The sequence below is a fragment of the Thermobia domestica genome, chromosome 7 (genome assembly GCF_964235325.1).
Source record: "Thermobia domestica chromosome 7, izTheDome1.hap1.1, whole genome shotgun sequence".
NCBI classification, from domain to species: domain Eukaryota; kingdom Metazoa; phylum Arthropoda; class Insecta; order Zygentoma; family Lepismatidae; genus Thermobia; species Thermobia domestica.
Genome location: NC_137460.1, coordinates 132,716,768 through 132,740,353, shown reverse-complemented (window position 1 = coordinate 132,740,353; position 23,586 = coordinate 132,716,768). Strand labels below are relative to the sequence as shown.

The 23,586-nt window shown below is 35.4% G+C and overlaps 1 protein-coding gene across 1 annotated transcript in view; it reads right to left on the bottom strand.

The window, feature by feature from the left end:
- The window catches only part of LOC145690402 (ATP-binding cassette sub-family G member 1-like), a 271,412-nt gene extending 252,773 nt beyond the window's left edge, over positions 1-18,639 (bottom strand). Inside the window, exon 1 of the mRNA XM_081765244.1 lies at positions 18,179-18,639. Coding sequence (XP_081621370.1) covers positions 18,179-18,308 — 130 coding nt within the window. The 5' untranslated portion in view covers positions 18,309-18,639. The remainder of the gene's footprint in view (positions 1-18,178) is intronic.
- Between the last annotated feature and the right edge of the window lie 4,947 nt (positions 18,640-23,586).

The following is a 23,586-nucleotide window of genomic DNA, read 5'->3' as shown; positions in this document are numbered from 1 at the left end:
CATTTCTCTTTCACGCTGCAACTTAGGAGAGGGGAGGGGGAAATATTTAAAAATGACCGAAAATGCCGATATTAGTGTCGAATCCATAGTTTACGGGGTTGCTGAGATGAACAGTGACGCTTCCGATGCCGTTTAAATCCAAATTCAGCCCCGCAACTTGAGGGAGGGGAAGATATATAAAAATGATCAAACATGACCGATTGTATGAGACATTGATCTACAATTTAACGTGAGTTTCGAACGGCAAAGGAGTTGAGTTCCATTTTGAACTCTTAGTTTAAAAAGTTACAAAAACATTTCAAGGTAAATGGATCACCCTGTAGTAGGCCTATATAGAGATGTGGTTAAGATACAGGGAAAAGTTTACAAAATAGAAAAAAAAGATATTTTTGTAGAGAACTATAACTGTGTATATTTGATTTTTTATATTTACAATTAAGGTCACTGTAAAATTGTTATATTTCCAAGAATACAAACATATCATACATGCAAATAAGAAAATAATATCTTATGGTTTTACTATTTTATCTCATTTTACCATCATAAATATTATTTTTCTCTTATTATTCCTTTAATTAAAGAAAAACATTCAAGGATTCAAATTGTAAACAAAATACTTAAATATAACACTACTATTATAATCATAATATTCCTATTATGTAAATTATTAAATTATTTAATTTTCTTACATAATATTTGGAACAAGAGCACATTTTTCTCGTTATGTATTTTGGAGGATGTTACACAGCCCGTTGCAATTTTGCAGAAATGGGATAATACGTGGCTTACTATCGAAACACGTGTAACGGAAAGCAAAAATCTGTTATGAAAAACTCACATGATACTTTGAAAACAAAGAGATGTTTGCACGAAATACCATCGCCTCAGGTTATACATGTTTTTTTTATTACGTGCACGCCATGTTTACAAGTTTCTTTCGCTACTTTTTCTTTCATTTTTTTGTAAAGAGACGTAATAAGAGAACTTAACATGAAAGAAATTGTTATAGGACGTCATGGCTTACACTAATGTCCTTATTCGAAATTCATTTGACAAGTTCGATGAATGTATTACGTATATTCTGAATTTATGGTTTATAAAATTTAAAATGTGTTATGATACGTTGCGATACGACAACTAGGAGCTACAAATCAAGATTTCAAGAAAAAATAGTTGAGAATGCTTCAAGAACATTGCCAAAACGAACTTAAAAGAATTAATTTTTCTTATTAACTTCTGAAGGCTTTATACTAATTGTTCTATGTACGGTACTTTATTATTATACTCATTAAACATTTTTTGTAATATATCTAACCATTTATAATTTCTTTGAGTACTAAATTTTTTCCACATGTCTTGTTTAAGACTTGTGTTAAAACGTTCTACTACGATACGTTGTTTTACGAAAACACATCCTCAAAATGGAAAAATTCGCAAAATATCGTCTCTTTATAACTTACGGTTTCCGAATCATGGCTCCTTAAATCTGCCGAAATCCGAAATTTTTTGACCAATATCTGGGGAACGGTGGCCAGTTGGCCAGTGGTCACCCGTTACTATTTGGTACACAAAATGTTCATCATCTTCTTAGATATTGATCAACACTAATATAATCTCTCTATGATTTACGGTTTCCAAAACATGGCTCCTTAAATCTCCCGAAATCGGACTTTTTTTCTTTTTTGGCCAATATCTCGGGAATGGTAAGAGTGACGCGAAAAAATCCATCACTTCTTAGAGATAGTTTTTGATGCTCTATCGAATACAGGGCTCAAAATTGAAAAATCCGCAAATAACACACACACACACACACACACAAAGAGAGAGAGAGAGAGAGAGAGAGAGAGAGAATTTAGTACTGAACTTTTTAAATTCATTGAAAATCGTGGGCCAGAAGGTTCAACTAAAAATTCAAGATGTTGATTTTTCACCCAACATATGGCTAGTAGATTTGGGGTATTTTTCTTTATACTACAATGAATAACAGATCTACAAAAACATGTATGTTGCAATTAGTTCCGAATCAAGTCAAGATTTGGTTTTCGTCGCCTCTACTAGTTAAGCTTAAACAGCCCAAGGCAACCACTATCTGATGTCTTGAGATAAATTAATCAAATGAACACATTTCATTCACCTGACCTTTTACGTAACCTCAATATGTAAGTTCAGAATGACATTAACAAAGGGATTCAAAAATCAAATCATTTTTGGCCATGGACCGTTACTGCCTTCCTCAAGTACAGATTACACGAATACGAGACTATTATTAGGTACCGGTACTATTCTAGCATGAATCACAGATTTTACGACCTGTGAACTGCAAACCTAATTAACTGAGTAGAGTCAGTGAATTACGCAAACACGTTGCACAATGCACATACAGAAAGAACTGTTTTCCTAGTGTACTGCATTGGTAACCTGGTTTTAACAAACAGATCTATACTGAAGATACGATGTACACAATTTTCTCTCTTGGTTTATACATTAAAACACTGTTCTGAAAAGTAAGCGTCATATGTGAATAGAAACATATAATCCAATGGATGGATGAATATGAAATGAAATCTTTTGTGCAACGTCCCACAATTACACTCTTTAGGCCAAGGGAGACGATAATTAAGGTAAGTGAATGATGATGGAAGAATTGGTGGAATGAGAATGTAGATGGAAACAGGAGTACCTCGAGAATACCTCGAGACGATGTTGTCCACCACAAACTTATTTGGTTGAGGATTGAACCTGGAACCCCGCGCACCAAAAGTAATTTCTCTACCACTGAGCCACCGTTTCCCCTTTGGAGGAATTTGAGTTTTGTGTCCCTTTCAGCAGCTAGACTATATGAGACATAAACCTACAGCTTAATATTCGGTCCGAGTCGCATGACCTTCTGCCGGGAATTGAACCCAGGTCTCCCACATGCATAATACAAGTAGCTATTAAGAAGCTGCTTATAGGAAGTCTGCAAAACATCTTCAAGGTCAATCTCAGTCTTGGTAATTAATCATCTGTCTACAGAAGAACTTTGCTTCTGAGACGGCAAGAGCTTTCTGGTCTCTTGAGAATGAAGTGGAACTCGGAGCATAATAAGTTGACCCACAATACGAGATGACAAGATACAAGACGATACATAGCTTTCCCAATAGAAACTGATATATTTCTTACCAGTAGTAAAATTGTCAAAAGGGCATTAGCTGCTACGTGCAGTCTTCCAGTGAGTAGAATGTTGCCACTATTACAAAGACAGCCGCTTTCTACTGTCATCTGGAGGAATCAGTAGGTCTATCTGGCTTATTATTTATTTGAATAATCTTCAGTGTTGCAAAACAACAAAAAATGTTCATAGTCGTAATAAAATACAACTCATTCAACGAATTAGTTTTCTTTATTATTATTATTATTATTATTATTATTATTATTACGATTTTTTTTTTTTTATGTACTACGTGCAACTTGGTTTCAGTCTAACGTAAACCACTAGATCACACACAACTAAATATTATAATCGGAATTCTGATTCACATAAATGGATGAAATAAGCAATTTCAACTTACCACTTCCAGTTTAAAGCATACACCCTCTCTTTCGCTTTCTGATGAGGGTTTTGACATATCTTATGCCAATGACAATATGATTATTATACCCATCAAAAGCATTTTGCAAGACAATATAACTTTCTTGGATGTTCACACCCTATTTTATATAGTTTCTCTAATATTCAAGAGCAGTACCGGCGCTAGGCTCGTAATAGTAGGGAGCAAGAAAAATTTTGGGGAGGCGAGGCAACCACGCTTGTTTGCTTTGAATATCATTATTATTATTTGTGCATATTATTATTATTATTATTATTATTATTATTATTATTATTATTATTATTATTATTATTATTATTATTATTATTATTCGCCAGTTGTACATAGAAAAATGGGGCAAAGAGGGGAGAAAAATATTAGGGTGATGGTCACCCCTCCTTGCCCCCTGTAGCGCCGCCACTGTTCAGAAGCAACGAAGTTTTTTTTGGTGACAGATTCTAAAAACGTCGTAACATTTGGAATTACAAATGGACATTCGGTATATAAGCAGAATTTGTTTTCACTAAAGAGCAGACACGTAGCCAGAATTTCATGTTGGGAAGAGACAAGGGAATGAAAATCTTTTGAAGTTTCTGTTTTAGGCACTTACTTTATCGTCTATAGGTCTGTACATTGCGACTGGAAAGAACACACATCTAAATTCATTAAATTTCAATTTGGTTAAAAAGAAAAAGAAAAGAAAGAACCTCTCGTTTCTCTTTAAAGTACAGGCACACACTACAAAACATAATAAAGCTTTATGTATTACCTAAAGCGTTTCGGATAGAGGAAAGCTCGTTCCACCTAAAAACTAGGCAATCCATTGCTTAAACTATGGGCGCTACTAGAAGTTTGTTTCTGAATATAGACATAAATGATAAGATGTTTGTCAGTCATTTAGTTGTCACTCGAGAACATTTGACATCAATGCGAATGTTTTTTAATCTTATGAAGTTTGAAGCTTCAATATTGGGTGTCAGTTTCTGATTTCGGATTTTTTTTAGTTACTGTGTATTTGCTTCCAAATATTAGATTTGGTCATACTTAGGGAGAGGGACTCATCAGCAAAGTACCTCACACTGAGACCGCCCTTATCGTTCAAAACATTCGAGATTACAATCTCATCTGGTAGAGCTTTTAAAAATTGACTATAAGTGTGTTCTTAATGTGAAATGGTTTTCTAAGCAGTCTTTCTTTCTCCCTAAGTATTATCATATCTAATATTTGGAACTGAATAATTAAATTCAGAAACTAGTAAAAGAAGAATTTTAGGAATGCTTTTAAAAAATGGATCAAAAGATTGCGATCTTAGCCAATAATTAGTTTTTAGATCAAGGGCCACAAAATTTTTGAGCGGTCCCTAAATCGAGTTTTCGTATTTTTTACTGAATAACCCCATCATACTGAATTAAGTGATAGTTCGGCTTTGGCTACTCAATACGCAGTTCACCAGATAGAAGGCGTACAAGAAATTTTTTGTTGGTTAAAATATATTGGATCTTGGATCAGGGTCCACAAAATATTTGAACGGTCCCTAAATCGAGTTTTTGTAGTTTTAGAGAAAACACGAAGAGTTGAATCGGGAGTGGAGAAGCTTTGTCCTATTCGAAAACATTTACATGGTTTTTGACATCATTTACATTAAGGTACTGTGTCTTTTATAGTAAACACCGTAAAATGAAATATTTCATTCATAGATTGTCAAATGATGGGGGCCCATTTTAAGACAAAATTTTCTTACTCCATACGATACGAACACGAAATCATAAATGAAGCATCAAACAGGTTCACTACATTACATAAACAAAACAGCACACAAAAGATAAATAAAACAAAAATGAATCGTGGGCCCATTTCAATATATATTAGTGTCCCTAGAAATAATATTTATTCGTATGGCTTTGACATTTGTCAATATTGTTCTCTTAATTAATTTGTCATGTATGGAAAGGTCCCAGGGGAGTAACTAACGGTCCCGCAGACCTTGGCGTGCGGAAGGGGCCACAGGCTCCGAGATATCCATAAAGAGTAAGAGAAAGATGGAAAGAGGGGGCCCAAGAATTAGAAAAAAACTTTTTCTAGGAGGGGGGGAAATACGCGTATTAATGCTTGCCCCGCCCCCAGGAAAAATGTAAGTTACGGTGCTGGGAAGAAGTAAATTCGATTTCCAGTCGTAATGTATATCTAATGATCGCGACGACCCGTGGAGCTTGGGCTCTGCACCATGCATACAACTGCTTTGCCTCACGTGTGATGCATCGGAGGAATTCGGTACGATTCGTGGAGCTGCCTTCCGAACGCGCTCTTGAGAAAACGCTAAAGAACAGAAGCTCATCAGCAATGTTAAAAGACATGGTGAACGAGGACAAGAAAACAGCACTTAAAGAACTATATCTCGAACACTAACAATTATTCGAATTAAACGATAATAATAATAATAATAGCAAACATATGAAACAACAACAACAACAACAAGAACAAACAAAACGAAACTCAGAGGCAGCGACAACACTGTACTCTTCGAAGACGTTCTCCGTGTAGCGCGAGAGACGACACTGGCAAAATTTCATGGATGGGGGTTGACGACCGGGACACACCCTCGCGATCTATTGGGTGGTGAAATTCATAAATCTAGGTCAAGCTTCACGACTCGTTGCGACCACTATAGTTGAATCGAACCTGGGAATCTAAAGGTGCATCAGTGCTAAGTGTGCTAGTCACAAGACCAGTGAGGAAGGCAAACAGATCTCATGGTTCAGACAGAGATGTACGTACATAAGGGGGTTCTAGAAAAATAAACATATACAAGATGTCTCAAAAGTACCCTACATAGGGTAACTCTGTTATTATCAGTGTTACAACAAAATGTAAGAGGGGAAACGGTCTCCAAATATAATGTTTTCAATCTGAAGTAAAAGATTTTTTTTTTTTTATATATAAAGTCGGACGAGCCGTTTGGGCTGTACACTCTCTATATGCCCAATGTTAAATGAAAGTGCAATATTGTCATTTACCTGGGTCCATAACATATGTAAAGGAAGTTACTGTTTGAAATGGGGGCTGGTCATCGACACGTTAACGTAAAAGACAGTAACTTTATTGACTTATGTTGTGGGTTCAGATAAATGACAACATTGCATTTTCATTTAACATTGAGTGTATAAAGATAATATACAGCCCAAACGGATCGTCCGATTTGAAATATTCCTTCATTTTAGATTGAAAACAATCATATTTGGAGACGGTTTCCCCTCTTACATTTTGTTGTAACTCTGATAACAGAGTTACCCTATGTCAGGGGACTTTTAAGACACCCTGTATATTATAGCCTACGTACTGAAAAGGAACGTTAAACTTCATAACAAATGAACAAATACCGTAAATTCCATTAGATCTTCAACATCTATTTCCAACAGTTAGAAGAATAGCTATAAGCTAGAACCTTTTATGTGTAGACAGTGGCGTATTTACGATTTTGTTTCGGGAGGGGCTTTGCTAACTTTCGGGGGGGCTTTGTCTGGAAATGTGACAATTCTGCAAGATATTTCATTTACTTTACTATACTAAGTAAGATTTCGGGGGTGGCTTAAGCCCGGAAGCCACCCCCCTAAATACGCCACTGTGTGTAGATAAGAAACAAAACAGCGTAGAAGACTAAAATAACCAAACCAGTAATTACCAAGAGCTGAATGTAAGATTTCTTTCTGTTTATAATGACCATACAATTTCACGAAGAAAAAAAATCCTATGTAAATTAAATGTAAAATACAAATATTTTCAGTTATGATTTTATCTCATTGTATTATGAGCTTCCACTAAGTTGCTTTTCTTTTCTCTAACAATGAATGACTTCGTGATTACCTTACATAATAATTTTGTAACTACTTGTGACTTAAAAATAAGATGTAAACGTCACCTGTAAGTGACAAAAGAACGTAATTATGAAGAAACTAAAGCTTAAGTGGAGTAATTCTGACGTAACGTAAGAAGGTCTACGTCCTCGAGAGTTACTGTCCAAGACAAATTGAATATTTCTATGCACTAAAATGTTATATTTTTAAGATTAAAGGAATACAAAAACTAGAAGACAACGCGACAGTATTGTACTTAAAAAAAAAAAAAAAATGTTAAAACTGAGATAGTATCATTGGGTCGGTTGAATACAAGAACTTTAGAAAGCAAATGTGATTTTAGGATATTTTTATTGATACAAGTACTCCGTATCCAGGGCGGGATCCAAGATTTTCTGACGGGGGATGCACAAATAACTATCAGTACATTTGAATTAAATTCGATTTTTTAAAATGTTTTTTAGGCATCTGTGATGTGAATTAGGAATTGTCCTGGAACTGCCAAGTATCTGGTCTTGGGAAATGAACCCATGATTTTCCGAATATAACTCTTCAAAGGGATATATGACAATTTTTTACCCCTGACAACGATAAATGCATAGAACGGAGGGAGGTAGTTTAAAGAGGGTCGCAAGTGGCATGCACGAAAAGGAATGTTTTTCTCTCCTTCTGGCTTCTGTTTTCTTCCCTACTTGAGAAATGTTATATTGTTTCGCTTCGTCAATCCTTTTATTTCAACATTCAGAAAATCAACTTAAAACTACTGCTTTTGCAAAACTCCGCTTTCTGTTAAGCCCCAACGCAAACATGACTGCAGAAATTCTCGGAAAGTGTCCCTATTTTCACTGCTAGCTTCTCATTTCAGATAATGTGTATTTACAACGAATGGAGGTGCACATACAGCGATGCATCCTCCCTAAATACGTCCCGGTCTGCATCCGATAATGAATTACCGCACCTGAATAAGATATCTACAATTCAATATTCCGATTGAATATCCTGAATTGATTATTCAATTGGAGTTCAAACCTCTTTTCAGCACCGAGACTGTATAAGACTCATCCTTAAAATGGGATCCAAACCACTACTAAGGTTAGAATCCGAGGAAAGATTTTCCATCGTGGATTGAACTGGAACCACGTGCCGAGACTGTACACCTTAACCACTTGTCCAGGAAGCAGTATAAATATCCTGAATGGTATATGAACAAAATCTCGCGGGCGAAACATGTCCGTCGAAAATTCTCGTTGCCGAGAAACCTTGACCTGCCAAAACTTCGCGAGCTAGAGTTCCTTTGTGGCTAAGCGGTTAGCGTACGCGCCTTTGGTGTGGGAGACCCAGGTTCGATTCCCGGTGGGAGCTTATGTGGGTCAGATTCCACATTAATCAATAGGTTCACTTCTCATATAGCCTCGCTGCTGAACGGGACGTTAAACTCAAAATCAACTCAACTCAATTTTGCGGGCTAAAATTTCGCCTGCCCAAAATTCGCAGGACGAAATCTCGTAGAATAAGTTTCATTTCACTAGTGTTTTCCACGAGATGAGACGAGAAATAATATTTTGTAGTCTTGTAGATTTTGTAAAAAATCTCGTCGCGATTCTCTCATCCCGTTCCGATTCTTGAAACCCATTGTTTCGACTCGTCTTGTAAATATATGTAGGTAAGGGTGAGGGGTGGGATGATAAACCGACGGAATGCGACACGAAGTTCGTGAACCATGAATCGGAAGATCAAGAGGCAGCCAGACCCATTACACATCTGATCCAGTGATCCGGGGTGATCCGAACAGATCCATGACCTGGAGTAACTCGGTGACACAGTACGACCCGGAGACAAAGGATCGTCACACATATGGGGAGTGTATGTGAGGCTACAAGTGCAATTCTAACAAACATGATTCTCTCCTCTTTCACTGCCTTTTTATTAAATATAATTTTCTTTGTTGCCTGTTGTTTGTGTCTATGTTTGTTAGACATTGAACTGAAAGATAACTACAAGATTTATCAGATTACAAGCACACCAGAGTCACAGACAAGTTAAGCTATATGCTTATCTTATGAGGGATTGTCAAAGTTTAATCGACATGTAAAATTGTCGTTTAGAATGTATAAACGATACGCTGAGCTGCTGTTTTGTTAATTCTTTTTGTATAGACTATGTCGAAAAACCCGTATGAGAAAATTAACAAATATGAAATTATATTTGTGAATACAAGAAATATTCAAAATATGGTATCTTGATTAAGAAATGTCATATTGAGAATCAAATAAATGAATGCTCGAGCTCGATTAGTGAACATCGTTAATTATAAAATTCTGCAGTAATGCTATGGAACTTATATTTCGGCTGCTTCTGGGTCTCTGGGTTTGTTTAAGTCACCGGATTTATCTGGCACTCCAGCTGTCTGTGTCACCGGGTCTGTCTGGATCTCTAGCTCTGTATGTCACCAGGTCTATCTGTCTCTCCAGGTTTGTCTGGGTCATCGGATTTGTCTGGATCTCCAGCTTTGTCTGTCACATGTCTGTTTGGGTCTCCAGGTTTGTCTGGGTCACCGGGTCAATCTAGTCTGTCCGAATCACCGGTCCGACCGGGAGTGAGAAGCTAGACTTAGACCTGGACAAAAGTCCTGACTCAAATAATCCATTCCATCACTAATGAAAAGAGGCGATACGTTCAATATTAGTGTCCAATCCATAGTTTTCGGCGTCGCTAAAATAAGTTAAGCTCCAAATTCATTCCCCTACGTGTCCTGAAGGGGAAGAGATTCAAATACTTTCAATAAAGCTATTCCTTCCGTGCGAAGAATGTGCATTGTAGATAGTAGTTAAACAAAAATTAAAGTATCTAGTTCATCATAATCATATCATATAACCATACTGTGTACTGTCTTCTTTTCAATGTCATAATGAAAAATTTAATTAGAGAATGCTTCAGAATCAGTTTCATCGTAATAGGTGGCAGCGTGATTATCGTCCAGCATCAATTTTTAAGTTTAAAAAAGAAAGAAAACCAATTTTCTCGACAAATACACCTGAGGAAATTATACGCACGCATATCTTATAGAGCTCAATGATATTTACCGATTGGTATGTATAATATATCTCATCTTTAGACTTCTTCATTTTTGTTACTAATAATATTGTGGAACTTACTACCATTTTAAAAGTATTCTAGCGAAACATACAGTAAATAAAAGATGTTTTTGTATGGAATTCGATGACTCAAAGTGAGTATTTGCAAAGCTCCTGGTATCACTGTTGTGGACTTGTGGGGAACTTAAGAGATAAGGCTCTAAATGTGTTAACTGTGCAGCGATTTTAATCTGAGAACAAATATGAAGGCAAAATAGGATGTATTCAAACATATTTGATTTCTGTAAGCATAAGAGGATTACTGTACTTTGTGTTCCAAACTGTTTAAGTCGTTTGTGTCTGTAGGTTATGGTGAAGGCTCATTTTATGTCTGTTTTATTTTAGTGTCCCTAACTAACCAAAACGATTGTTACACTTTTCTTCTATACTATGGGCCGAACTTGTTACGTATAAATGCTATAAATGTTAGTAATGCTTAGAAAACATGTTCAAAGTTGGGACATATAAACCAGCCGATAGCTATATTCGTGACCTTAAAAGTCATATCGTAAATGAAATGAAATCTTTCAGTTTAATATCCCACGTTTATGCCCTTTAGGGTAACGGATACGGATGACTAAGATAAGTGAATGATGGTGGTGGAATGAGAAAATATGGAAAGAAACGGGAGAACCCCGAAAAAACCCACGGACATAATGTCTACCACAAACTTACGCAGGAATTGAACCAGGGCCCTACGCACCATAAGTAATTGCTTTACCATTGAGATAATGTGCCACCGCAAAAATTAATTCGTAAACCTTAAAATTGATGTTTTATGAGGCGAATTTGATACTGAAATGCTGTATACCCTCATTTGGCTATTCATTACGACGCTATCAAAACGATAAAAACATATCATGCTCAATTATATATAGCCTAAAATTGTAATTAGCTCTTAAATAAAAATTTCTTTTACACTAAAATATTGTCCAAATATAACACAAATATCACTGTGCTGAACGAAATAGAATGCTTGAGGATTCCTATGTATAATTATCGAGAAAATCAGAAAAATCGAACTCTTTGGCACCAAAAATTATGTTCATTGCCAATGATAATTCACAATATGTTTTTAAAAATATTTTTTGCTTATGCACTTTATACAGAGTGAGTCTGTAACTTCGCCCAGTGCCCATAACATAACTAAACAAAACGGTTCTATAAGGCTTCATTCTTATGCATTCGAAAGTGTAAAACGGCAAGATATAAAAGGGTGAAACAGAAAGTGTCATACTGAAGTTACAGTGGGATGCATTATGGAACATTTTGCTTTATAAGCGCCCTCTGTAGCCCTGGTGAGTCATTTGAAAATTTGAAATGAGAAAATGTGTCATTTGTTAGATAACTGAAAAGAAAATGATACAACAAACTTTTATGAGAAAGAATTTTTTTTGTAATCCAGATATGGTTTTTGTAATTGATTCACCGCCCCAAGAATAGATTCTATTTCCTCCGTTAACTCTCTATTCAAACCGGAAGTATTTCAAATTAACATTTTCCGGTTTCAACATTTATCGCCATACAACAAAATCGTAATAGATAGCGACAATTGAGTTTCTGAAATCGATTCAGGATATCAACAGAACGTATTATCACAAAGCACAACACTCTACCGAAACCGGAAATAGTTCAAATTTACTACTACAATTATATATATATATATACATTGATTTTGAACCATCAATTTTTTCGCTTCTAGCGTCTAAATTAAGCATTCGGATCTTATTTTATTATTATTAGTATTATCAGATACTATCATATACATACATACATATATATATATATATATATATATATATATATATATATATATATATATATATATATATATATATATATATATATATATTGTGATAGCGAGGTTTTGTCCGTATTTTCTATACGAAATCATAATTTAATGCTTGACGTACTGTTTATAAATTGAGAAATAGAATATTATGAACAATGGTTTTATTCATTTTCTTTACAAAGCTTGTTCTATAATTATCAGTTCTATTTGAATTATTTGTTAAGTTATTTGTTTGCAGAGTATTAGATATGATAACTTAATTGCACAATAAATAAATAAGCGTAAATTTCTATAAATTATTTTACAAGTAGTACGAGTTTAATGTTAGAAAAAGATAAACAACACTGGATATAATCTGCTAGTTAATTATATTTTTATATAGGTCTATAGAGTACATAAGTAAATGAACTATCTGTTCCAACAGATTAAAAGCTATAGAGCAGAAATAGGTTTTGCTCTATACTGATGAACAGGAAATTGTTAATTCCAGTCATTTCCGGTTTGAATATCACTTCCATAAACGAACTATGTTTCTAGTTTTTCAGCCTGTACATCCTGGCAAAAATTATTTCTCAAAAGTAGTACTGAAATTTTTGTCTCATGGATGGACGGACACAGAAGGTAAATATATTGAGATTTTTTTTTTTTTTTTTGTCTCTCGGACTGACGGGGAGAGATGGTAGATATATAGAGATTTTTCTATCTCCCTCAGTCGTAGAGCGTTCACCTCTGGTACCTGGGATCCCAGCTCGCGCCAAGTGAATTTTGTGGTGGCCAAACACCGTGTACCTGGGTTTCCCCGGGGTTCTCCCGTTTGCTCTCACTTTCTTCATTCCATTATTTCATTCATTTCTCATCATCATCGGCATAACCGAAAGACGTAAGACTGATAGATTTCTTTCTTTCTTTCCTTTTTTTTCTTTTTTTATTTTATCTTTTTTATTATTTATTTATTTATTTATTTATTTATTTATTTATTTATTGTCTCCCGGAGGGACAGACAGAAGAAAGTAAATATATTGAAATTTTCTGTCTCCCGGATGGACGAACGGAGGAGGTAAATATAGAATATAAAGGATTTTGGTAAGGCAGATTCTTTAAAAATACTGTGAATAAAACTTATCTGAACAGGGAAGCACTTAATACGAACGAAACAAGAAGTCTTAAATTTATTGAATTAGAGGTTCATTGCACTGTCTTGTGTTACGAAAGACGTCTGAGGTTTGAGTCTTGGTGAGGAATTTTTCTGTTATTATTTACGCCACTTTCTTTTCTACTATATAGATCGACAAAACTATTTATATTATTCACTATTAACGTTGTGTGACCAAAATATGTGGATTGTCAGTGTTGTCTCAATGTATCGTGGCATAGTTTCTATTCACGACACTTTTCCGTTACAAAATAGACATGCGCTGTCTAGATATATCGATTCTCGCATCTTTCCTTCCATGAAGCGAACATCGCTCGGTTGAAAGGATTTATATAACAAATACGAATAGACTAGCATGGACTGAAGATGCTCCAATGTTTCAGTCACAAGCGGTGCAGTGGCCCAGATTTTCTACTACGTGGTTTTGCTCCTTATTTGTGTCAATTTTCCACTTATTTTACTACACTTTCAACAAGAACTGGCAACTCTTCACATAATATATGTCAGTCGTGGTGAAGTGATTTTTGTTTTAAAAAGGGGAAAAAATTCTAAGAAATCCTATTACACTGCTTAAATATATGGAACTGTGCCATAGAAATGCATAGGATAGAATAGGTGTTCCGCAATAGTCCGTAATTGTTTTTAAACCCAATATATGTTTGAGCTTTTCACTGTAAAAGAGCTGAATGGCAGATTGCTGGTTTCATTCCTCCTTTCATGTTATTGTTCTTTAAATAAAATCTTTACTTTTAACGTTCTGTACTTAACCCCCCACAATTAAGCAACTCAAAATGTACCACAAGTACGTGTCAAAGTTTATCGCTGCAGAAACAAACAAGTAGAAAATATATATATATATGACTTGTTACTGAATGGTTGTCGCTGTCTCTCTTCACGACCAGAGGGCTATAAATTTAAACCCCAAGGCCGTGTTTCTGATTCCCCCTCTACCACATTTTTTTGTTTTGAGGATTACGTGTGAATGTAACAGACACAGGGCATGGCTCAATTTCTCACAAAACTTCTTCCCATGTTATTTTGAAAAAAAAAAAAAGAAAGAAAGAAAGAAGAAAAAGAAAGAACTGGAAGCAGCTCCAGCGTTGACCCCCCAACATCGTTTACAACGGATATAGTAGCTCAGTACTAGAGAGTCCATCTCTGGTGCGAGATCCCAAACCAAATTAGTTTGTGGTGGTCAGCAGTTAGCACTATGTCTCTAGGTCTTCTAGCGGGTCTCCTGTTTCCTCCGATATTCTCATTCCACCAATTATTTGTTAATCATTGGTTTCCTTTAGCCTATAGAGCATAATCGTGGAACGTAAAACTGAAATATTTCACTTTTAAAATGTTGTTTTTAAGTTAAATTAAACATAACTTTCTTACAAGGCTGTCTAATTCTTTATTATAAATTAATATAATAAGTAAGCCTTGTAAGAAAGTTATGTTTAATTTGTGTCTAAGATGGACACAAGGCCTTTTTATAAAAATATCAAAGTTAAATTAAATGTATTTTCTATACACACTTCATGTCTATTGCATCTTGTACAATTTTTCAGTCAATAATTGAGATATTAAGAAATATGTTGAATTGCAAAGAAATGCATAAATATACGGTATTTCACTTTAGAATGAAATCTCTTGACCTATAAACGTAAAACAAAAAATAACCAAAGTAATACAATACACAACTCTTACAAAACAACAGTTATGTGACCGTTTCGACACCACATCAGTATCTTCATCAGACACAAAGCCTGCAGTCTGCCTGATGAAGATGCTGCTACACTATCGAAATCATCACATAACTATAGTTGAATTGTGTTTGACCTTATCAGTGTGTTTTATGAGGAAAGGAAACAAATATAAACGATGTTATAAGCCGAATTATACTCAGGGCTAGAGTGACCAGCCATCCAATCACTCAAATGTTCGGTATGTCCTCTCTTTCGTGGTGGTCCTTTAAAAAAAATTCTAATTAATAACGAAAATAAAATGAATAAATTTTCCTGAGATATTTATTATTTTTCTGGAATATTAAACAAAAAGATAACTTGCAAGATTTTATTGGTAGTACATTTTCAAGGCGCGGGAAAATTTGGCTAACCTGAACTCAGGTGATCCCGCTTATGTTTTGTCTCTCAAGATGGACTTGCGATTAGCGCACACACCTTTGTTGCATGGAGCCCACGGTTCGTTCTCCGTTGGCAGAGCCTTGAGTTTGAACGCATTATAGTAATTTGGATTATTCCTTAAACTGTAGGTTCATGTCTCACATAGCGCCGGTGCTGCCAAGATACGCTAAGCTCCGACCAACTGTCTATATTCTTATGAAAATCTTTTTTTTTTATTTGTATTTCTGAGGTTTCGAAGTAGAGACGTGGCAAAGAAGTAAGACAACTTATTCGTAAATGTACGATTAGGATCTATGAGCTCTTTCAGATTGAGCAATGACTGGTTTGATTTATTTGATCTGATAAACTACCGAATGATATTAATATTTTCTGAGCACGTGGCATCAACAATCAAAACTCTTTTATATACAGGGTGTTACAAAAAATTTTCACAATATTTCGGAAATAGATTCTACACATCAAAATACGGGGGAAAAGTTTATATTTACCTGTGATCGGAAGTGCATAAAGCATGAATGCCGAAAACGTGAAAAAATGAACTTTAAAGGTTCATAGTTCCACTACTAGCCTATACGACTGACCGATCGTAGTCGGGTCAAGACCACTGAGGAACTGGCATATGAACTATCCAAATATCCATCTTTCAGAACCTCTGGTACTTGCACAATCATTATTAGAGAGGCTGTTGGGGAGTACTTGATCATCCTCTACCTATCTCTCTAAAAATTGGTAACTGGAGCATTCCTAAACATGGATATTTGAATAGTTCACATATTACTTCCTTAGTGATGTCTTGACCTGACTATAATAGGTCCCATACTAGTGGAGCTATGATCTTTTGAAGTTCATTTGTTTCATGTTTTCGACATTCTATAACTCCGAAATTATCCACTTTTGAGCATATGTCCATATGAACTTCTTTTCTTATTTTAATGTGATGAATCTGTTCCCAACATATTATGACACATATTTGTAACACTCTGTATTTACTCTGGTTGTCCGTGTATCCGTCCGTCCGAACTACTTGATGGGTCACCGGTGTAGAGGATCTAAAGTTAGGAAGTGAGTATGTTGATGGGAGTGATAGGAGTAGAGATGATTTGCGTCTTATCGTGATGGAGACAAATAGCCACACTGCTATCGCCCCTAGTAAGTCAGTCATTCATTCATTCACAAATGCATTGCTCCTTAGTAGTATGCAACCCAACTGTACCTAAGAAGTCATATTGGTTGCATATCATACATTTACTTTCAATAGCTACTTTAACAATACTCCTTCACATGCTGTACATATGACACTGCTATTTGTTACATTGATGTTTATAAACCAGGATCTATAATTAAAGCGTAATCTTGCCAACCGCACATTGCAGTAGACAAAGGCATTAGGCTATAGATCACAACATTATCGTGAGTTCGAATCCTGCCTTGGAAATGTATTAGGGGGCGCGGTGGCTCAGTGGTAGAGCGTTCACCTCCGGTGCTTGGGATCCCTGGTTCGATCCCAGCTCGCGCCGTGTGGACTTTGTGGTAGACAAACACCGTGCTCGTGGGTTTTCTCGGGGTTCTCCCGTTTTCTCCCACTATCTTCATTCCACCATTTCAATCATCTCTCATCATCACCGTCTCCTTTAGCCTAACCGGCATATCCGTGGGCCGTAAAACTTAAAGATTTCATTTCCAAAGATTTTTGGAAATGTATTGTCGTTTCATCACTTACATACTTACGTAAATCATCTCGTAAAATTTAAAACTAATGGTAACACTAAAAAGTATAATTCCGAAATATTTATTTTCCGTTTGCTTTAATGGCTAAAATATCGGTTTTAAAATAGGCCTAACTAATTGCATAATTAATGGTACAAACTAACGATTTTAGCAATGAAGATACAGCAAAGATTGATTTCTTAACTGTAATTGAACTCATACACTATGACTTTGTAATTTTTTTTTTACTTATATGCAGGGGTAAAAGCGACGGGGAACGGGGGGAAACGTCGTTCCCCCACTTCCAGAAAATATCTGTGGCGTCTCCCCGCTTTCTAAAAAAAAAAAAAAAATACAATGGTCAAAGATAGGCATGGGGGACGGCTTGAAGTCATGCGTCCCCCTACCTTATCAGAACCATTTTTACCCCTGCTTATATGTATTTTAAAATGTCTGTTAAGTGTTTTGGAAAATATTTGACAAACTAAAAAAAGCTCACTTCTTTCTTGAAATATGCAAAAAATTGAAGGAATTTCTGCTGAAATACAAGATCAATGTCTCGTATTTACATTCTCTGAAATGGATCTCTACAGTTTTAAAGAATTTCGTAAATATTTACGTTTGTAGTTCTCCTTACGTTTTTTTTTTTTTTTTTTTTTAATCTTATCAAATCATGTGAGTAAAACAAAAATATGTTTTATCTTATTAGGTTATCATTGCTCAAAATAATTACAAGGGTACCACGTTTATTACCAAAAATTTCAAGAAACCTTTCAATACATTTAAAAGAAATATCTGTAAACATTGGATGAAAGAAAAAGAAGAAGAAAGTGTATTTACCTGATCTCCCGTGAGGCACAGTGTATACTAAATCTGTGAACTCAATATTAACATGTGGACGTTTTAGAAGATGAGTAAATTTCACTTCTCGTTGTTTAACTTGTTCCAAACACGTGTCCTCCCCTTCCATAGTTGATCTTATTAGCAAACTGTCAAAAACGATAATTTAAATGTTTACAGCACTCGTGTTATACTGTTACAGTTTTTCAAACTGACAACAAATGTTTCAATAATCTAAAAATGCATTAAATGTTGTAAACTGTCCAACATACAATATTCTCCACGGGATTAAAACTAATCTGGTTTTTCGATGTCACTGCACCTCGTTATCCCGCGCTAGCATGCAGCCGCTTGACCTCTTTACACCATAACGATTATTTGACATGTGTTCGCTAGCAGAAGACTGCATCCCACTTTACGCGGGGAATCCACCATTCACTGGCAGAGCTACCAAGCGGCAACGCAAAGAACTACGTTAAGTTGGCAACTCTTACATTACAAGAGCGTTATGCAAATGCTCACAAGCAGCTGTAACAAGTAATTTGATGCGTACGAAAAACGCTAACAACACAAGGTCAAGGTTTGATGTTAAATAAGTGCAAAAATTTAGAGTATACGTTTGTCAGTGTCGTACCTAAGGACATTTCAAAATTGTCTGATGTTATTTTTGATTTACGTTCTGTTCACCATCGAGGATACGAAAATCAGAGCATCAGTTTAAGGGGCTCTGCACACACAAAACTGTTGGTGGTAAACATATGCGGAATTAGAGGGGGGCCAGGGAGGGCCGTCCCCCAAGCAAAGTTGGCCCTCCCTAGAATTTTTTTACTGGACGAAAATGTTATTAATTTACCTCAATTTAGCATAACAATTTTAGTGATGCGACATATTTAGTAGTGTCTACTCGTCCGCCCATCGATTTTTTTTTAATATGGTCCGGTGCCTGGATGTAATAAAATCCCAGGATCAATGTGATATGGGCAGTATAGCGACCTCTCGATTTGCGCTATATGCGATTTTTTTTTATTTGATAGCTTCATTAATGTAATTAATGAAGCTATCAAATAAAAATGTAGCTAATGTCACTTCTGTAATTAATGTAGCTTCTATATTATTTTTGTATTGTTTCAAGTAATTAACTTATTAACGTAGTAATTTTTTGTTTATATATTTATGATAAATCAGTGTTATTGTTATTATTTTATAGCATAGTAATGTTTAAATAGTTAAGATTCTGAGAGCAAATTATTAAGTTTCACTAAAAAAAAAGGGGGGGGTGAAAAAAAGGAAAAAAGAAGCCAAATTCTTCAACTGCTAAACTCAAGCGTTTGTTATCCATTCAAAAGTCTCTATTCAATATCGTTTGTTGATTTTCCTTATTATTATTATTATTATTATTATTATTATTATTATTATTATTATTATTATTATTATTATTATTATTATCCTAATAGGAGTAGCTATTTAAAGACAATGTGATTGGTACTTTTTGTTTTTCTACTTTCTGTTACATCTGTACAATAGATTGTTATATTAACAGAGCGAATGTAGAAGTATTAAGAGTCTTCATCCCGGCGAAATTAAAATACCGCTAATTTTACAGTAATTATATGATATCTTCAAATAGATAAAAGATAATTGAAATATGGAACAAGAGCGCCCTAGACAATATTATTTTGCGTGAGGTACCGTTATTACAAGTCACCTAGTGGCTTTATGTTTTCAGCTGTTTAGAAACGCGAAAATAAATCCCGATTTTCAAAATGGCTCGAAATCGAAAGCAGATAAGTGAGTCGTGATAACGGTTTCTCGTGTAAAATGATATTGTCTAGGGCGCTCTTGTTCCACATTTCGATTATCTTTTATCTTTTTGAAGATATCACATAATTACTGTAAAATTAGCGGTATTTTAATTTCGCCGGGATGAAGACTCTTAAGAAGAACAAAGTGTTATTGTAATCTTTATGGAATTTTTGCGGATTTTCGCAACATTCAAGGTAAGTATGAACTGAAGCTTGTGCTTACATTCTTAAGGTATAACCTGTAACCAGGCACTCACCCAGAAATCTTTGTGTAGGGTGTCGAAAGTTGGAAGGGGTACAATATTGCAAGACAAAGACACGACGTTATTTTGCATCTGAGTAAACGATAAAAATTACCAAGTAACAGAATTGTATACCCCAGGAACAGTTTTTATGTTTTGCATTTGAGAAGGGAGTATATTCTAAAGAAAAAAATGTTCCTGATAGCCTGATAATTTAGCTTCATATTGTAAAAGTTACATGGGTATCGCAGTAATAACAAGAGCCAGAGTAATTTTAACCGAGCAAGTCATCTTGTCTTTGGTACGGGGACATTACCAAGGGACTTAAATTATTGTACCTAGGAACAACCATAAATCTGATGATAATCGATTATTGCCAACTAATGTGTTTATTAAATTAATCAATTGTAAGTACAACACAGAAATCATAGCTTGCTCCCACATTATCAATAGAATGGGAATTTTTGCATTGTCAAGTAACTTTCTAAATACAAGGAATATAATGTTATATAAAACAAACAGTATTGCAGTTTTATCACATTGTTTGCTGAAATAGCATGCAATGAGTATTTAACTAGGCATATTTTTTAAAAAATACAAATTCATAAGGGCTACATCAAATAGGTGTCATCATATGCAAAGTATTGTCCCTTGGTACATGAAACTTCTTGTCCCTTGGTATATTGATAGACGGGATAGATATGAGGAAAAAGCTTGTATACCAATACACGCTTTTTCCTCATACCTTCCTGTCTATCAATGCAAAACTTGGTACAGTAATTTCTTATACGCTATAGTATTTTTCAAGATACATTAGATTGTGTGCTTTTATCTGGTGCCACTCCAGAGGGGTCCAAAGTTGATTGGAGGGATTTCTGGAGGGAATTTTCCCCATATTCTCCCAATTTTCCCTGTTCAAGTACGTTATGAACCCCAATACATAGCACCTTTGGAAAGCTTGTTTCATGCTGAAGAGAATGTACTATAAACCATGACTTTCCAATGAACAGTGTCGATGCAATAGCTATTTCATTGTGAATCTACGATTTTCTTTATACTAACAGGGTTAATAGGCCCCAGGGACTTACTTCGTTGTCCATTGCAAATATTTTTTTTTCTTTTTTTTTTTTTTTTTTTGGTGAATGAACATATCTTTGTTATGCTTATCGAATGGACTAGCTTTGATTCGGAAGTCCGGATGACAGGTTCATGTCCTTTCCTTATGAGAACATGATAGTTAACGTTTACGAATAATGTACTTTCGCTCAAAATTGCATAGTAAAACAGTAATGGAAAATTAAGTTTTCATAATTAGAGTAGATTTTAGGTTGTTATTTAGTAGCAACTGAATATAGGAAATATACAATTTTCAGCAAATTTATGATGTAATATATTTTCACTGAACTGTTACATGACAGTCTCATGTTAGGAGAAGTACATAACTTGAAGAGCTTATAATGAGTGCGTGGAAGGGGGGACTCAGAATAATACATACATACACACACATATTATATATATCGGTCATTTTGGGCTAGTCTTTCCACGTCTCGGTATTCTCCCTCCCCGCTGACTCCCGGCCCACATGCAATTGTAACTAAATTTGCAAATCATCGCTAATGGAAGTGTCAACATTGATTTCAGCCACCGCGAAAACTATGGATTTGACATTCATATCGGTCATTTTGGATTACTTTTATATGTCTCGGTATCTCACCCCCCCCCTCCCCCCGGTGACCCCCGGCCCGGAGCCGAATAGCGTGAATTTGGAAGTTAATGCGATCGGAGTGTCGCCATTGATCTCAGCGACCACAAAAACTATGGATTTGATACTAATATCGATCATTTTTGATTACTTTTACATGTCTCTGTATGTCTCTACATGTCTTGTTATGATCATGTCGGTAAAAGCATGTGAAGACGGAAGTAAAAGAGAAAAAGAAAGAAGACCAAAAAGGATATGAATAGATTGTGTGGCTACGTACTTAGAAGGAACATTGTTAATAGAGGATGACGTTTGGGACCAAACAAGATGGGATAAAATCGTCAAAAATGTCAACCTCTTGTAAACAGGAAAGAAGATGAAGAAGTTGTTTTTTTTGTTTTTTTTTTTAATTGACCGCTCTATAGTGCATTTTTCTGTCTACGTCGCCTTGACAACAATTCCTTGCATTGCTGAAGAAGGAGTGCATTTAAAGTTGTCAGATATTCTTTTCTTGTCAGATATTCAAGTGTTTTGTCGGAAGAAGCATTTCATTTATTATGCCACTCTGACTCACCTGGTGTTTCCCTTCTTTTCGTGAAAGTTACAGATGGTTTTCCCTTCAGCTAGCTGGAACCCTGTTTTACATTCATTTAATTGGACTACAAATTCCTTTTGTAATTAGTTTTAAATTTTCAAAACCTGTCAAAATTACAGTAAGCTCTGCTAATTATTCTATATATTTTAATGCATGAGAATAACGCGATCCCAAATTATCTCCCCCTGTCTTACTGTTCTCCAGGCCCGTATCTACGGGGGGGCAAGGGGGCCGGGCCTCCCATAAATTTTGGCTGGCCCACATAAAATTTCACGGTAGGCTTGCAAATGAATTATAATATGGTGATGAAGTATAATATGATTGGGTCACCCCCCCTAACTTCTACCGGCCACCCCTTGAATTTTTGGGCTGGCTACGGGCCTGCTGTTCTCTATAAAATCTGACTGGGCAGCGAAAATATTAAAAATAAATTAAAAGAACGATAATATAGAAAAATGTATATTCTATATAAGTTATTTTTCTAATTATTAGTCAAAATAAGACTTAATGAGAACATTAAGAACCTGTAAAAATACTTCTTATTGAAATAATTATTTTCGTAATTAAATTGATATTAAGGTTGCAACAGGGTATATTTTACAATCCCACCTATTCGGTTAGGTTAAGTTCCGTGTCTAGGTTGTCATTTTAAAGTGTTAGTATATTAACTAACTAACTAACTAACTCTATGGCCTATGGAACCCGGAGGTTCAATGCCGCGTTCACAAAAGCTCTCCACTGACTTCTATCCTTAGCTAACTGCATCCAGTTTCTACTTTGTATTCCAATCTCTGCGAGATCTATCTTAATATTGTCCTCCCATCTGCGCCTAGGTCTTCCTAATGGTCGTTTTCTGATTGGTCTTCCAGTCAAGACTTTGAAAGCGTTTCTACTTTCTTCCATTCCGCTGACCCGCCCACCTAAGCCTCCTAGACTTGACCCTAACAATGTTGAGTAAACCATATAAATTATGTAGTTCCTCGTTATGAAGTTTCCGCCATTCCCCATTCCCGTTCCTCTTGGGTCCGAATATTCGTCTCAGGATCTTGTTCTCAAATACTTTCAGT